The following is a 17813-nucleotide window of genomic DNA, read 5'->3' on the forward strand; positions in this document are numbered from 1 at the left end:
ACCCAGAGCCTCTGTTTGAGGGAGATAGGCAATATAGAAATATGAAAAAGAAAAGAGAAAGAAAGAAAAAAAGAAAGGAAGGAAGGAAGGAAGGAAGGAAAGAAGGGAAAAAGGAAGGAAAGAAAGAAAGAAAGAAAAAATGAAAGGAGGAAGGAAGAAGAAAGGAAAGAGAAAGAAAGGAAGGAAGGGGGAAGGAGGGAAAGAAAGAAAGAAAGAAAAAGAAAGAAAGAAAGAAAGAAAGAAAGAAAGAAAGAAAGAAAGTCACCCAGCCCCCGGCTCAATAATGAACAAGTCATAGGCAAACAATTTCTCACCTCTAAAATCACAATTCCTAACATATAGAAACGGTCATCAAAAATACCTCATCCTATATCATCACGGCTTTACACACTCACACTAAATGAGCAAATTGAAATGATGAAGCCTGGGACATCGCAAAATGTCCTCATGTGCTAAAAGTCCTTCATGGTTCACACATTTAAACACAGTCACACTTCCTCCCCTCCCACTTCCCTCCCCTCCTCTTCCTCTTCCTCCTCTTCTCCATCTCCTTCTCCTTCTCATCATCTATATTCTTTTTCTCCTCTCTGTATTCCCCTTCTCCTTCTACTACTCCTTTTCCTCCCTATATTCTCCTTCTCCTCCCTATATCCCCCTCCTCCCCTCTTCCTCTCCTTCCTCTCCTCTTCCTCCTCTCCTCTTCCTCCTCCTCCTCCTCCTGTCTGTATTCTCATCCAAGTCATAGTTGTTCCAAAAGGCAATTGTTTTTTTCCTGGAAAACATTTTGTTTCACACCCATCTGCTTTTGATGTTGTTGAATAATAATAATAATAATTTGATAATTTTAACCCTAATTGAATTTTTAATTTTAATGTTAATTATTTTACAGTTTTTACTTATTGATTATTATATTGTATACCACCCAGAGCCTCTGTTTGAGGGAGATAGGCAATATAGAAATATGAAAAAGAAAAGAGAAAGAAAGAAAAAAAGAAAGGAAGGAAGGAAGGAAGGAAGGAAGGAGGGAGGGAGGGAGGGAGGAATGAAGGAAGGAAGAGAAACAAAGAAAGAGAAAGGAGGAAGGAAGGAAGAAAGGAAAGAAAGAAGGAAGGAAGGAAGGGAAAGGAAGGAAGGAAAGAAAGAAAGAAAGAAAAAGAAAGAAAGAAAGAAAGAAAGAAAGAAGGAAAGAAAGAAAGTCACCCAGCCCCCGGCTCAATAATGAACAAGTCATAGGCAAACAATTTCTCACCTCTAAAATCACAATTACTAACATATAGAAACGGTCATCAAAAATACCTCATCCTATATCATCACGGCCTTACACACTCACACTAAATGAGCAAATTGAAATGATGAAGCCTGGGACATCGCAAAATGTCCTCATGTGCTAAAAGTCCTTCATGGTTCACACATTTAAACACAGTCACACTTCCTCCCCTGAAGGGTTTTGCGTTGGATAGGTTTGCAAACGTAGCATTGAGCAGAAATCCCAAGGGTCTCGAAGTTTTCCAGAAAGGTCTAAAAACTACACACAAAACCATAGTTAGCCAAGTTCAGGTGAGGAGCATTTAAGAGTCGAAGAGGTCACCAACTTGATTAATGATGCTGTCAGAGAAACGATTAGACCCAAAGCTCTTTTCCTTCAGAAAATGGAAGTCTTGTTTCAATCAAGACAACAACAATAAAAAAAAGGGAACACCCAGTTGCACAAAAAAACGAGACTTTGAGGAACATATTGTTAATCACACTAAGCCCAGCCATAAAATGCTATTTAAATTCATCCTAGCAGGAACCTACTTTAAAGGGTGTGTGAGTGAGAGAGACAGAGGCAAGAAGGATGGGGAAGGAATGCCAACATGAGAACCAGTGGTGAGTTTCTACTGGTTCACCCTGGTTCGGACAAACCGGTAGTGTCACTCTGTGCATGCGTACACTCACCGTTCTGAACCTGTAGCGAAGGTAAGTGGCACCCACTACTGATGTGAACATTGCAATGAAACTACCGGGAAACCCCAGGACGTGTGTGTTTGCATTGTGTGTCACTACATTGTTAGTTCTCAAGATTAAGAAAACTAAGATCATGGGTCCCGACCCTCTCAATTCCTGGCAAATAGATGGGGAAGAAATGGAGGTAGTGACAGATTTCATTTTTCCTGGGCTCCAAGATCACCGCAGATGGGGACTGCAGCCAAGAAATCGAAAGACGCTTGCTCCTGGGGAGGAAAGCTATGGCAAAGCTAGACAGCGTACTAAAAAGCAGAGACATCACCCTGCTAACAAAAGTGCGTATAGTCAAGGCGATGGTTTTCCCAGTTGCAATGTATGGCTGTGAAGGTTGGACCATAAGGAAGGCTGAGCGCCAAAGAATGGAGGCCTTTGAACTCTGGTGCTGGAGAAGACTCCTGCGAGTCCCTTGGACTGCAAGGCGATACAACCGTTCAGTCCTAGAGAAGATCAACCCTGACTGCTCTTTAGAAGGCCAGATCCTGAAGAGGAAACTCAAATACTTTGGCCACCTAATGAGAAAGAAGGACTCACTGGAGAAGACCCTAATGCTGGGAACGATGGAGGGCAAAAGAAGAAGGGGACGGCAGAGAATGAGGTGCTGGATGGAGTCACTGAAGCAGTCGGCGTGAGCTTAAAGGGACTCCAGAGGATGGTAGAGGACAGGAAGGCCTGGAAGAATGTTGTCCATGGGGTCGCGATGGTGGGAAAAAAATGAAGCTTTGATTTTGGGTTTTGCTGATGAGTAGAGTAGAGTAAGGTAGAACAGAACAGAACAGAATAGAATAGAATAGAAATGAGCTGGAAGGGACCCTGGAGGTCATCTAGTCCAGTCCCTTTCTCAAGCAGGAGAACTTATACCATTTCAGATAAGTGAAATGGTATAGGTTAAAAATATAGCTTAAAAATATCCAGTGATGAAGTGCTCACAATTTCTGAAAGCCAGCTGTTCCACTGGTTAGATAGGTTTGATGTTATAGAAATGGCTAGTTTACACTATCATGTAAAAAAGTAAAAAGTTTCATGTTATTATCTTGTTCTACCACGTCAAAAGGAGTCAATGCTTTTTAAATTATTATTATTTTTCCCCCGACCCATTTTTCTCTCTTCCCCTTTTCCTCCCCTCTTTTACCTTCATCTTCCTTTATATTTTTGTATTTTAAATTTTAAAAAAATATAATAATTTTTTTTTGATTAAAGAGAAGAATATAATTCCTTTGTTGCTGCATGGAAACCTCTGTGCTCGAGGTGGGGGGAAAAAACGAAACTATGATTTTGGGTCTTACCAATTCAATGGATATGCATTGATAGAAATGGCTAGTTTATATTACTACAGGATAAAACAAAGCAATAAAGTTGTGGTTTGGTGTTAATGCTTTATTTTACTGCAACAGTCGGAAGTCAAAATTTCTTTTTTTCATTTTCTCCAGCCCTTCCTCGCTTCTCTTTCCCCCCATTTCTCCTCCCTGTCTTCCTATTTTCTTTTATATTTTATATCTTATTGCGATGTCAGCATTCTGAGCAACGCGTCAGAAGAAATCAGAACTCCAAGGCAGGGAAGTTCCTCAAAGAACATTTTTTTGTATTTCTATTTATTTGACAAGCATGTATTTTATGACAGATACAAGTGTAAACATAACTATAAATACATGAAAAGGATACGAAGGTACGCCCCTTACAGACCTCTCAGGAATGGGGTGAGGTCGACAGTAGACAGTCTAAGGTTAAAATTTTGGGGATTTATGGAAGAAACCACAGAGTCAGGTTGTTGTGCCTCATCCTCCTCAGCCGGGCCCCTCCCATCTCCTCCCGGGCCTGTTATCAGACTCCGAGTCTGATAATGAAGATGAACGGCCTGTCATGCCTCCAGCCCCCGGCCCTGGCCCCATGCCCGGAGTGAAAACAGAAATCCAATACAGCTCACTCATACTGTGTGTGTTCCTTCGACACAGCCGTCAGAGCAGGAAGTCAGCCAAGTGGTGCAATTACCCGGACCTGCTCCCTCTGACCCCTCCCTTTCCCAGATGCCGACAGTAGAGACAGCTGAAGATAATTCAGAGTGGGAGGATCCTCGCTTCCGGAGATCTGAAAGGCGACGCCAGCAGAAGGAAGGGTGGTGCAGGACTGGATAAATGCTGAGTCATGGAGCCACACCCCACAGCCTATATAAAGGACCTGCTTTTGGCATTCCAACCTTGAGTCAAGCAAAGTCTCATCTAGTTTGCTGAAGTCACAACTTGGACTCCTGCCTGCCCTGAGAAACCTGGAAGGAATTTGGCAAAGCTTCAGAGGCTTCGTTGCCATGCTTGATACGGACTTCCTAGACTCCCCATCAGAGGGGGAATGGAACACGACACAGGTAGTGCATTCCAGGCATTGACCACTCTGTTGCTGAAGTCATATTTTATGCAATTGAGTTTGGATTGGTTTTCCATGTGTTTGTATCCATTGTGCGCTCTTGTATTGCTTTGGTTGAAGCTGAAGTATTCATTGGCTGGTAGGACATTGTAGCAGATGATTTTATGGACTATGTTAGGTCAGACTGAAGACGGCGAAGTTCTAAGTTGTCTAAGCCCAAAATTTCGAGTGGTGGCCATAAGGTATTTTGTTGCGAGCGGAGGAGTGGAGGACTCTTCTTGTGAAATATCTCTGGACTCGTTCGATTATATTAATGTCCGATATGCAGTGCGGGTTCCAGACAGATGAACTGTATTCAAGAATTGGTCTGGCAAATGTTTTGTATGCCCTAGTTTGCAGTTCAATATTATGGGAGAAGAAGCTATGCAAGATTAGGTTAACAACTCTTAATGCTTTTTTTAGCAATGCTGTTACAGTGAGCTCTGGCAGTTAGATCATTTGAAATGAGTACTCCAAGGTCTTTGACAGAGTGAGGGTCATCTTTTAGGTTGTATCTGTCCAGCTTGTATTTTGTGTTCTGATTTATTTTTTTTTGCCATTGTGTAAGACAGCATTTGTTGGTTAATAATAAACAATAAATATTTTTATTGTATACATCATATTGGCACAGCTAGTGAAAACCAACTCTAAAAGTTTTCCTGTGGTTATTATGTAATTAAAGTAGTACCCTCCCCAGGTGGCCCAGCAAAGCTAAACAGCGCTGCACAGCTGATCATCGGAAATACCGGTTCGGAGGAACCGGCAGCATTTTTTTAACTACTGGTTTGCCCGAACCGGTAGCTAACTACCGGTTCGCCCAAACTGGTAGCTTTTTTAACTGCCGGTTCAACCAAACTGGTAGCTTTTTTAAACTACTGGTTCACCCGAACCGGAGCGAACCAGTAGCATTTCACCCTTGATATGTATATATGTATGAATGTATGCATGCGTATAATAAAAATTTCAAAGCCGAAATTCTAAAACAGCTTTGAAAGCATCGATCCTTGGAGATCGCGGTGGCTAGTCATATGATCTATAAATGCATAAAAATATGCAAGTAAAGAATCTGGTGGCTGAGCTTCCGAGAGAAATTTGAAGCAGCTCCCGATCAAAGTTTTCTAAGAAAGCCAAAAGAGTCATAGGAAATGTGTCAAAGGAAATGTTCTACCATGTGCCAATTATGCGCAGAAGGGGACGCAAAAGCAGGAAGAAATAGTTTGGTGGAGGAACGCATGTAATTGGGTCCCTTAGGAAATAGGTTGAAGTTTATAGCTTTTGAGTTTCTTCGGAAAGAAGAAAAAAAAATTCAATAAAATGAAAGTAAGGTTGATAGAAATACTCCTCAACTTACAACCACAATTTGTGAGCCCAAAACTCCCGTCGAGTTAAACGAGACAGCCGTGAAGTGAATTTTGCCCCATTTTTACGACCGTGCGAAAAAAACGGTCGTTAAGTCACTTGGCTGCTGGTATTTCTGCTGACGGATTGCGTTACTTTTGACATTCTTTCCACCCAACAGTCGTCGAAAGACTGGTGATTAAAAAAAATATAAGCGAAGCCGCATAAAAGCATCCATCTCTGTCTTCCCCTGGTTTTTTGGCTTCCTTCTAATTATTTCATTAATCGATTTAATTTTTAATTAATCTTTCCTTCCAGCTACAATGTGGGCTGCAACTAGGGACAGAACTGAAAGTGCTTGAAATGAAAACAGTGAATATTATCTGTCTCTTTGCCAACTCTAGTATTACATTATGAGTTTCACTTCCATTTAAATTTCCTTTTCTTTTTTTCTTTCTTTTTTTGGCTCGGGGTTTTTTTGTACGTCCGGAGGATCAGATGTCTTTCACTGAGGCGGCTTGCAACATGGTTGAAGACCAGTCAGGAAGATATGTCTTCTTGAAGGAAAAATGCAGGCTTGGAAGAAATGTCCATCTGGGTTCTGCTCCAAGTGGGGAGAAAGACAGTGAAAACATGGAGACTGCTTGGAAAGATGGTTTAATGGTAGACAGGACCACGTGGTTTTGAGGTCCTGGGCAAAACAGCACATGGGAGAGAGAGGGGGGGAGGGAGGGAGGGAGGGTAGATTTATACCCTCTGTTGAGCTTTAAATTTGAGCCTGTATTCTGATTGGTTGTCAGACTCCCATGGGGTCATGCAGAGGTAACTTTGTAGGTTGTCTTTGGAGTCCCGGGCTTGGTTGACTCTTTCTGGGTGATGATCAGCGATGAAATCCTCTGAAGTCTGCTACGGGTTCTATGAGTTTGCTACCGAGCGCGAGCTTCACGTGCATATCCGCCTGAGGCATACCCGCACAGCGCTAAAAAAGGAACATTTTGAAGCCTTCCGAGACTACAAAGGTAGGTTGAACAGTGAGGTTATGTGTGTGTGTGTTTTATCCGCTGTGCCACGTGACTGGGCCTCTGTGGCTCAGACTGGTAAGACAGTCTGTTATTAACACAGCTGCCTGCAATTACTGCAGGTTCTAGTCCCACCAGGCCCAAGGTTGACTCAGCCTTCCATCCTTTATAAGGTAGGTAAAATGAGGACCCAGATTGTTGGGAGCAATAAGTTGACTTTGTATATAAATATACAAATAGGATGAAGACTATTGCTAACATAGTGTAAGCCGCCCTGAGTCTTCGGAGAAGGGCAAGATATAAATGCAAAAAAAAAAAATTTAGATTAGCTCGAAAGCAGGAAATCGGACGATTCTAGCTAATATAAGTTGCGCGTCACAGCTGATTGTCGCCCAGCTGTTCGTCGGAAATACCGGTTCTCCCGAACCGGTAGCATTTTTTCCTACCAGTTTGCCCGAACGAAATGATGTAATGAAAATGATGTAATGAAAATGATGTAATGAAAATGATGTAATGAAAGGGCTTTGGCCAATTCCTACTATGGCTCTGCCTGAAGGAAGTAGATCTGTGCTATGTAGAATGGACTGGCCCAGGCCTTAATGGCCTATTGACAAAGGTGGAGTGGAGGCTGAGTTTCTGCCTCCCTTTTAGGGCAGGGGTCTCCAACCTTGGTCCCTTTAAGACTTGTGGACTTCAACTCCCAGAGTCCCTCAGCAGGAGACCCCTGTTTTAGGGGAAATATTCTGCCCTTTTTAATATTTCCTTAAATATCTCATTTTCCTAGGATGCTAACTTCCCACACTTTGATAGCCTCTCATCTCTACCAATCTTGGGGGTGTGAAAAGGAGGGAGAGATTAAGAAAAAAAAAAATCACAGCTAGAAACGCTGAAGGAAAGCGGTTAAGAGCAGATGCAAAATTCCACACGAACGTTATCATTTAAAAGAGAATTTTTACAAAATGATGTACGGCGTGGTTGGCTACTGGTGAAGGCGGTTGCCTCCCACTTGGAAAGTTGAGAGTTCAATCCTAGATAGCAGCAAATGTTTCTTTCTCCGAAAGCGCGAAGAGAAAACCTTTACTGTGAACTCCTCCTAGGTATCAGGAAGGGCATCCGGCCAGTAAACGCTCAGCTCCATCCAACCGCTTTGACTCTACCCAAATTAAGGGACTACAAGGTCATAAAAAAAAGGGAGCTATGTACGGCTGGTGGATGACACCAGAAAAAAAACAACAACTTTCTCGAAGGTATAAAGGTATTTTAAAATCTATGTTGGAAATGGGAAAGCTGTTCTCGGCTGGGATTAATTAAAAGACCACCAGAAAAGATTTATTGGTTTTGTACCTGATCATTGCAGCAAATTATACACACAAAGATGGAGAACATCTGAAATGCCCACCCTGGTAAAGATGATGGGACTTGTTGAGAAGGCAGCACTGACTTGCTTGAACCGGGGAAAGGTAACGACTCTATTGAGAGTGACTGGAAAATCGTTTTGCTGCAAACAGGGAAAAAAACGAACTTGTAAGTTTGATGGTTAGAAAGTATGAAGTATGAAAGGAATGAAATTATAATGTAACCTTAGAGAGAGAGAGAGAGAGAGGGTAAAATATAAATGTATCTGTAACTGTTGTTATGAAGATTGGAATTCCTTCTCTTTTCCTTCCTTCCTTCCTTTTTCTCTTCACCCCTCCCTTTCCTTCCTTCTTCCCTCTTTCCCTCCCTTCATTCCTTCCCCCTCCCTTTTCCTTTTTCCTTCTTCTCTTCCTTCTTTTCCTTCCCTTCCTTCCTCCACCCTTCCTTCCTTCTTCCCTCCCTTCATTTCTTCCCCCTCCTTTTCCTTCCTCCCCCTCCCTCCCTTTCTCCACCCACCCTCCCTTCTTCCTCCCTCCCTCCCTTAACTTTCTTCTTGCCTCCTTCCTCCTTCCTTCCTTCATTTTCCCTCCCTCCTTTTCCTTTTCCTTCCTTCCTCCTCCTCCTTCCCTCCCTCTCTCTTCCTTCCTTCTTCCCCTCCTCCTTCCTTCCCCTCCCTTATTTTCCTTCCTTCATTTTCCCTCCTCCTTCCTCTTCCTCCCTCCCTCCCTCCCTTAACTTTCTTCTTGCCTCCTTCCCTCCTTCCCTCCCTTCATTCCTTCCCCCTCCCCTTTTCCTTCCTTCCTTCCTTCCTCCTCCTCCTTCCCTCCCTCTCTTCCCTTCCTTCTTCCCTCCCTCCCTCCCTTCCTTTCCCCTCTCTTCTTTTCCTCCCTCCCTCCCTTCCCTTATCTTCCCTTCCTTCCTTCCTTCCTCCGTCCCTCCCTCCTTCTTTTTCTCTTTCTTTCCTTTTTGCATCTTTCTCTTTCTCTTTTCTTTTCTTTCTTTCTTTTTCTTTTCACTTGTATTTTTGTGAAAAATGGCTTTAATAAAAAATCAGTTCAAAGGAGCAACCGACTCCAATTGCTTGCTGCCAAGCTGAAAAGTCAAGATGTTTTACGGGTTTGAGAAGACAATCGCCCCATTGGGGCAAAACTAGTGGAATAGTTTCATAAGGAAGATTCAGAGGTCTTCCTTCTTCCTGCCCGTCTTAAAATTGGAGCTAGGATAAATTTGGTGGAAGAATTCACCTTGCCCCCATTTCAACAATGTGTTTGATCATCGCACCCCAACCATCTCATCCCAATGATTTTGGATGGTCTGCGGCACAGAGGGCTAGCAACACAAATTAAAAACAAATCCAAAGGGAGAAATTCACTCCTCTGAAAATAATAAAATACCTTATGCCACCAGACTTGAAATCCTGAGATTAGAAAACTTAGAACTCCGCCGACTCCGACAAGACCTGTGTTTAACTCATAGAATTATCTATTGCAATGTCCTTCCTGTTGAAGACTACTTCAGCTTCAATCACAACAATACAAGAGCAAACAATAGATTTAAGCTTAATGTCAACCGCTTCAAACTTGATTCCAGAAAATATGACTTTTGTAACAGAGTTGTTAACGCTTGGAACTCACTACCTGACTCTATAGTCTCTACTCAAAATCCCAAAAACTTCAACCAAAAACTGTCTACTATTGACCTCACCCCATTCCTAAGAGGACTATAAGGGGCGTGCATAAGAGCACAAAAGTGCCTACCGTTCCTGTCCTATTGTTCCCTTTCATTACATCAAATTAATATAGTTGTTGCATACTTTTGCTTATATATATGTTTTTCTTTTATGATGTGTTGTTGTTTTATGTAGATGTTTATGTATACTGTTGTGACAAAATAAAATAAAATAAAAATGTTTCCCCTTTTGCATTTGAGCATGCAAGAGGGGACAGAAAAGGAGAAAGGGAAAGAGGAAAGACAAAGTAAAAGAAGGAAAGACGGGAAGAGAGCAAGGAAGGAAAAAGAAGGAAAGAGGGCAAGGAAGAAGAAAGGAGAATGAAGAGGGAAGCAAAAGGAAGAGAAGGAAGGAAGGGAAAGAAGGAAGGAAAGGAAGGAAAGGAAGGAAGGAAGGAAGGAAGGAAGGAAGGAAGGAAGGGAGGAAGAAAGGAAGGAAGGAAGGAAAAGGAATAGCGGTGGGTTGCTACCGGTTCACCTCAGTTCAGGCAAACTGGTAGTAGCAGAAGCAGGAGGCTCCGCCCACCCTCCCGGACATCATCAAATACTATCTGCACCTGCAAACCAGTAGCTAAGGTAAGTGAAACTCACCCCTGGAAAGGAAGGAAGGAGGGAACGAAGGGAAAGGAAGGAAGAAACTCCTTCCGCTGGAGTAGGGTGGGAATGGGGATTTTAGAATTAGAATTAGAATAGAATTTTATTGGCCAAGTGTGATTGGACACACAAGGAATTTGTCTTGGTGCATATTTTGCAGTATTCTTCCCCTGGAGTGAGGAGGGAATGGAGATTTTGCGGTATCCTTCCCCTGCCATGCTCACCAAGCCACGCCCACCAAGCCACGCCCACAGAACCGGTAGTAAAAAAAAATTGAATTCCACCACTGAACGGAGGGAAATTTTTCAGATGGACGTTGTGATATAGTCTTCCAAATTTTCATCTTGGGACTTACAAGAAACAGAGAGGCCTGTCTGAAAAATCTGTTCAACATCACAAATGTTTCTTTAAGGAAGTTTTTTTAAAATAATTTTTCTGTTTTTTCAGTCTGTGCCTTTCATAGACCCTGAAGGGAGATTTTGTAAATTTCACGTAGGTTTTTCTGTCTCTGGAGTGCCAGATAATCAAAGACAATATTTATGATGTCCTTGCTTGCCCTATCTGTGAGGAAAAATCAGGAGAAAACAAACAAACAAACAAACATTTGAAAAAATAAAGAAACTTTTTGGTAATTTGGTTATGGTTTTTTTTTTTTTTCATGCCTGTACTCAAATAAATAAAACGAGCCCAAAAAACCCCCTCCAAACCTCTTCATGGTACAAAAACCCCGAACTATAAACAAAAAATAAACAAAGTTAAACAACAACAAATGAAACGAGAGAAGGAAGCAAACAACCTTCTAAACTGTGTTACCTAAACAGGGGAAGAAAATTTCCAATTGCAAAGAAGATTCTTGGATTATTGAAAAAAAGATCGTAAAATTTGGGCCGGATGGAAACGAACACACCTCCTCCTTCGGTTTGTAGAAAAGATAAATTAAAAAAAAAAAAATGGTGGGGGGAATTGCAAACCCATTTCAGATACCATTTTACGACATCGAATGAAAGAAGAATACAAAACATTAAAAATATTTTTTTTTTAAAAAAAGCAAGCAAGTTAGGTAGAATTAGTGCTACAAATATAGTTATTGGCTGGCAGCTCCAGCTCACATTATTATTAGGTTTGCAGGAAGCTAAAAAGGATTGGATTTGGTTAATAATTGGATGGGAAATTTGAAGGAAATCCAAGTTTATAGGATAAACCTGGGAAGAGGAAAAAGAAAATCCGAGCAGATAATACAGGAAGTCCTCGATTTAGGACCACAATTGAGCCCCAAATTTATGTTGCTAAGCAAGACATTAAGTGACTTTTGTCCCATTTTACGACCTTTCTGGCCACGGTTGTTAAATGAATCGTTGCAGGGGTTAAGTTAGACAGTTAATCCTAAATAACACTAATGGTCTCCTAGGTGGATCTCGACTTGTAACCATAACTGAGCCCCGCATTTCTGTTAACAGTTGTTAAGTGAGTTTTGTTCCATTTCATGACCTTTCTTGCCACGGTTGTTAAGTGAATCACTGCTGTTATTAAGTTAGTAACATGGTTATTAAGCGAATCATTGCTGTTATTAAGTTAAGTAACACGGTTGTTAAGTGAATCACTGCTGTTATTAAGTTAAGTAACACGGTTGTTAAGTGAATCACTGCTGTTATTAAGTTAGTAACACGGTTGTTAAGTGAATCATTGCTGTTATTAAGTTAGTAACACGGTTGTTAAGTGAATCACTGCTGTTATTAAGTTAGTAACACGGTTGTTAAGTGAATCACTGCTGTTATTAAGTTAGTAACACGGTTGTTAAGTGAATCACTGTTGTTATTAAGTTAAGTAACACGGTTGTTAAGTGAATCACTGCTGTTATTAAGTTAGTAACACGGTTGTTAAGTGAATCACTGCTGTTATTAAGTTAGTAACACGGTTGTTAAGTGAATCACTGTTGTTATTAAGTTAGTAACATGGTTGTTAAGTGAATCACTGCTATTAAGTTAGTAACACGGTTGTTAAGTGAATCTGGCTTCCCCATTGTCAGAAGGTCGCAAAAGTTGATCACGTGACCTCGGGACACTGCAATGGTCGCAACTACGAGTCGGTTGCCGAGTGCCTGAATATTGATCACATGACCATGGGGGACGCTACAATGGTCATAAGTGTGAAAAACAGTCATAAGTCGCTTTGTCTAGTGGCGTCGTAACTCTGAATGGTCACTAAGTGAACGATTATAAGTCGAGGACTACCTGTACTGATACAAGATAATGAGACATATAATCAACAGTAGGCAAAGTTGACCGCAGGAAAACTGTATTATTTTACTGCAGAACTCTATTAGGGCGTTTGGAGTGGACAAAGTAATCTTTTACCGATGGTGAAAAAAAATATGTAAAATGTATACTTGATTATTCACGTAATAAACTGCGGCTAGAATTGTATTTGCAAAGAATTGGAAAGGTGAAGCGATTCCCCGCAGATGAAAATATTAAGAAAATATTGGAATGGGCAGAAATGAATAGATTAACATTAGCAAATAAGGGAAAGGCAGAATCTGATTATTACGATAGATGGGATTTACTTTTCTCAATGGTTAGAGAATAAATATGAAAGTAATGTATAATAAAGTTAAATAAGAAGAGAAATGGTATGATAATAGATATGTTAAGTATTAAGCATTAATGTTAAAATAAGAGTCGATATAAATAATGAATACGGTGGTAAGCTTTAATTGCTATGACAGAAAAAAATTTGTAAATAGACAACACACCGTTTAATGAATGATGGAACGTTTTGTGTTAAAAGAAAATTTAAATTTTTTTTTAAAAAAAATGAAATTTAAGGGTTTGGATTATCATCTCTTTAATCACCGTTCTTGATCTGATGCTTTTATAGAAGAAAGCTTCTTTGAAAGTGGCCAATGACCAACGTAAGCAACTGTTAAATAAAACAAAAAAGCAAATATATGATAGGTGGGTCCAATCCTAATGCGTGTACGAAGACCGGAGATGATAAAACTGCTAAGACGATAAAACTTCTTGCTTTGGCCCGTGCTTGAAGCTTGGTCATTGGGTGGCTGTGTGTAAGTTGTGTGAATTCAGGTACCCTGGTTGACCGAGCTTTGTGAATGGTTGCTATTCCTTTGGCTGATATGGAGCCTACTTGAGGCTGCAGAATTTTAGACAATTACGCATTGCAAGCATCCATCTCTGTCCCTCCCTCCCTCTCTCTTACTCTCCTTTCCTCCCTCTCTCTCTCCTTTCCTTCTTTCCCCCTCCCTCTTTCTTTTACCCTCATTCTCCATCCCCACCCTCTTCTGCTCTCTCCTTCTTACTTTCCTTCCTTCCCTCTCCCACTTTCACTTACTCTCCTTCCCTTTCTCCCTCCCTTGCTTACTCTCCTTCCTTCCCTCTCTCTTATTCTCTTTCTCTCCCTCTCCTTCCCCATCCTCTCCTGCTCTCTCTCTCTTACTCTCCTTCCTTCCCTCTCTCTCACTCCCACTCACTCTCCTTGCCTTTATGCCTTCCTCTTTCTCCCACCCTTGTTTACTCTCCTTCTCTCCCTCGCTCTCTTCCCTCCTCTCTCTCTTCTCTCCTTCTCCCTTTCTTTCTCCTTTTCTCTCTCTTCCTCCCTCCTTCCTTTCTTCTCTCTCACCTCCACCCCTCCCTTGCCCCCACCACCTTGATTAGAACCAACCTAGGTAACACACAAAGCATCTTCTTGCAGAACCCTTGGCCTTTTTAATCCAAATTGGGTGCAGCACCATCAAATAGAAGAGAAGAGAAGAGAAGAGAAGAGAAGAGAAGAGAAGAGAAGAGAAGAGAAGAGAATTAGAATAGAATAGAATAAAATGGAATGGAAGGGAAGGAAGGAAGAGAAGGAAGAGAAGAGAAGGAAGGAAGGAAGGAAGGAAGAAGGGAAGGGAAGGGAAGGAAGGAAGGAAGGAAGGAAGGAAGGAAGGAAGAGAAGAGAAGAGAAGAGAAGAGAAGAGAAGAGAAGAGAAGAGAAGAGAAGAGAAGAGAAGAGAAGAGAAGAGAAGAGAAGAGAAGAGAAGAGGTATTTTTATTGGCCAAGTGTGATTGGACACACAAGGAATTTGTCTTTGGTGCATATGGTCTCAGTGTACATAAAAGAAAAGATACCTTCATCAAGAATCATAAGGTACAAGACTTAAGGATAGTCATAGGGTACAATTAAGCAATCAGGAAACAATCAATATCAGTATGAATTGTAAGGATACAAGCAACAAAGTTACAGTCATACAGTCATAAGTGGAAAGAGATTGGTGATGGGAACTATGAGAGGATTAATAGTAGTGCAGATTCAGTAAATAGTTTGACAGTGTTGATGGAATTATTTGTTTAGCAGAGTGATGGCCTTGGGGGGGGGGAAACTGTTCTTGTGTCTAGTTGTTCTGGTGTGCAGTGCTCTATAGAGTCGTTTTGAGGGTAGGAGTTGAAACAGTTTATGTCCAGGATGCGAGGGGTCTGTAAGTATTTTCACGGCCCTCTTCTTGATTCCTGCAGTATACAGGTCCTCCATGGAAGGCAGGTTGGTAGCCATTATTTTTTCTGCAGTTTTAATGATCCTCTGAAGTCTGTGTCTTTCTTGTTGGGTTGCAGAACCAAACTAAACAGTTATGGAGGTGCAGATGACAGACTCAATCGTTCCTCTGTAGAATAAGCCTCTCTCTCTCACACACACACTGCCTCACCACCACCATCCACCAACTTTTCCCAACCCAGACGGGAAAGAAGGCCAAGCAAGCAAGCAAGCAACCCCCCCCCTTCGGGGCTCTAAGGGGCTAGCTTTCTGCAAGCAGGGAGTTTTTTTTAAAAGTAAGAACAATCCTCCAGCTCCAAAGCGGAGCTGCTTCTCCAGAGTGGCTTCTCGCCACCTCCTTGGAGGGGACCCCCCACCCTACTTTGGAAACGTGGGTTCTGGCCGTCTGCGCTGCGCTGCGGTGGTCTCTGTGCCTCTCGGTTTCCCCCCCTCCCCGGGCTGGGCTGGCGGGGAGGGGAAGGCGGGGAGAGCGCGGCGGCGCCGCTGCTGTGAACGCGCTTTCTTACCGTAAGAGGGAGTTGGGACCGAGGGTTTTCCTGTTACTCACTCACCCAAACCGGGGCTCTTTGCAATAAATAGCAGCTCCTCGCTCTCGGGCTCCTCTGTTGCCTCCTCTGCCTCCTTTGGGGACCCCTGGAAAGGGGGAAGAGCCCTCCCCTCCCCTCCACACCGGCCCCAGGTAGCCAGCCCCCCCTCCTCCTCCCCATCCATGTGGACCCACCAGCTGTTGTCACTCGGGCTCTTCTTCCACTCCGTCCTGACCGTCCCGCCGGCAGGTTAGTTTGCGCTCTAGTTGGCCGGGCGCCGCTTTCGGGGGGCGGCGGGGGGGTCCCAAGCTGTCGGCGAGGTGAAGGCTGCCGGTGGCTTTGGAGAGGGAGGTGGGTCGTGAAGACGCGCACACGCGTGTCCGAGGGAGGAGGAGGAGGAGACAGAGGTCTGGGCGCTCTGGGCGCTTGGAGGCAAACGCAGCGGAGGGGCCTTGGGCGGAATGCAATGGTCGGGGGGGATGTTACGGGGTCGTGGACACGCGGACACGCGTGTTACGCGGGAGGGAGAGGAGGAGTTCTGGCCCCTCCGGGAGCTTGGAGGGAAACGCCGCGAGGGGCGTTGGGCGGAATGCAATAGTCGGGTGGTGGTGGTGTTATGGGGTCGTGGAGACGCGGACACGCGTGTACGCGGGAGGGAAGGGAGGAAGAGGAGGGGGAGAGAGGTCTGGACGCTCGGGACGCTTGGAGGCAAACGCCGCGAGGGGCGCTGGGCAGAATGCAATCGTCGGGGGATGTTGTGAGGTCGTCGCGGTCGTGGAGACGCGGACACGCGTGTACGCGGGAGGGAAGGTGGGAAGAGAAGAAAGAGAGGTAGCGTCTGGGCGCTCCGGCCGTTGAGAGGAAAACGCCGCGAGGGCTTTGGGCATATTGCAATCGTTGTGTGTGTGTGTGTGTGAGGGGGATGTTATGGTTCTTTATGGTTGTGGAGAGGCGCAGACACGTGTACGCGGGAGCTTGCGCGTCGCGCGCGGCTCTTTAAAAGGTTTCGTCCCTGGGGGAGCTCGGGGTCCAAGAAGTGTGCTCTTGGACATCTGCTTGCCCGCCCAGGTTTTGTTTTTTTGGGAGGGGGGACCAAGTGAGGTGCTGTAGTCGGGACGAGGAGACGCGGGAGAAAAAAAGAAAATCCGGGCCTGCAAGGGTTACGTTTGGGGGTGGGACGCCTCTTCCCGGGACAGATTTAAAGGGAAGGGGAGAGCTGGAGAAAGTTCTGAAAGAGACCCAAACAGCTGGCTGGTCTTCGCAGAAGCGCCTTTGGTCTCCTTTTGCAGACTTCGTGCGTCTATTTGGACCGATAAAGGAGAATAATATTTGTAGCTTCAGAGTTGAAATGAGCGGTCCTCATTCTCAACTAGCTAAGATCAGCGCTGATGACCAGCATTGGTGGCTTCCCCTAGTTTGGGTCACGAAACGCCTGCAAGCAAACTTACTAAGCTCGGAGAGCTACTCCCCCGAGTGTGCTAGTGTATACAAACAACAAGTAGGCGCGCGTGCGTTCTTTAAACCCTCTGAGCGTTTGTGTGTTTGTATGTGTAGATCTATCTATCTTTCTACCTTCTCTCTCTTCTTTCTCTTTTCTCTCTCCTCTGTCTTCTCTCTCTTTTCTATCATGTATCTATGATTTATGATCTATGATCTATGTTTTTACCTATCTATCCTCTATGATTATCCTCTCTCTCTCTCCTCTATTTCATTATCTATCTATCTATCTATCTATCTATCTATCTATCTATCTATCTATCTATCTATCTATCTATCTATCTATCTATCTATCTATCTATCTATCTATCTATCTATCTTTCCTATCTTTTCTCTTTTCTGTCTCTTCTATATCTTCTCTTCTCTCTTTTATCATCTATCACCTATCTATATTTATGATCTATATATCTATTCTCTCTCTCTCTCCCCTCTCTTTCATCCATCCATCCGTCCGTCTCTGTCTGTCTGTCTGCCTATCATAATCTCTCTCTCTCTTGTATCTCTTCTCTCTTTTCTTTCTATGTCTTCTCTCTTCTATCATCTATGATTTATGATCTATGTATTTTGTGTATTTATTTGTTTGTCAAACATGTACAAGGTAGCAAGTATAAGTATGAACATAAACATGAACAAAGGAAGTAAATACAGATAAATGGGGTATCTACCTATCTATCTTCTAAGAGCTATGATCTGTCTATCATCTTTCTTTTATTCTATCTATCTATCTATCTATCTATCTATCTATCTATCTATCTATCTATCTATCTATCTATCTCAGTCTCTCTCTTCTCTCTCTTCTCTCTTCTCT

The 17813-nt window shown here is 43.1% G+C and overlaps 1 protein-coding gene across 4 annotated transcripts in view; it reads left to right on the top strand.

The window, feature by feature from the left end:
• Nucleotides 1-15533: 15533 nt before the first annotated feature.
• Nucleotides 15534-17813, top strand: part of HGF (hepatocyte growth factor) — a 93569-nt gene continuing 91289 nt past the window's right edge. For 2 of the 4 annotated variants that reach the window (XM_058191179.1, XM_058191180.1), the window contains exon 1: nucleotides 15534-15757. In XM_058191179.1, the coding sequence (XP_058047162.1) occupies nucleotides 15691-15757 (67 nt within the window). In that variant the 5' untranslated portion in view covers nucleotides 15534-15690. The remainder of the gene's footprint in view (nucleotides 15758-17813) is intronic. The other 2 variants (XM_058191177.1, XM_058191178.1) reach the window with 1 other exon arrangement.

This window comes from Ahaetulla prasina, chromosome 7, assembly GCF_028640845.1.
Source record: "Ahaetulla prasina isolate Xishuangbanna chromosome 7, ASM2864084v1, whole genome shotgun sequence".
NCBI lineage: Eukaryota > Metazoa > Chordata > Lepidosauria > Squamata > Colubridae > Ahaetulla > Ahaetulla prasina.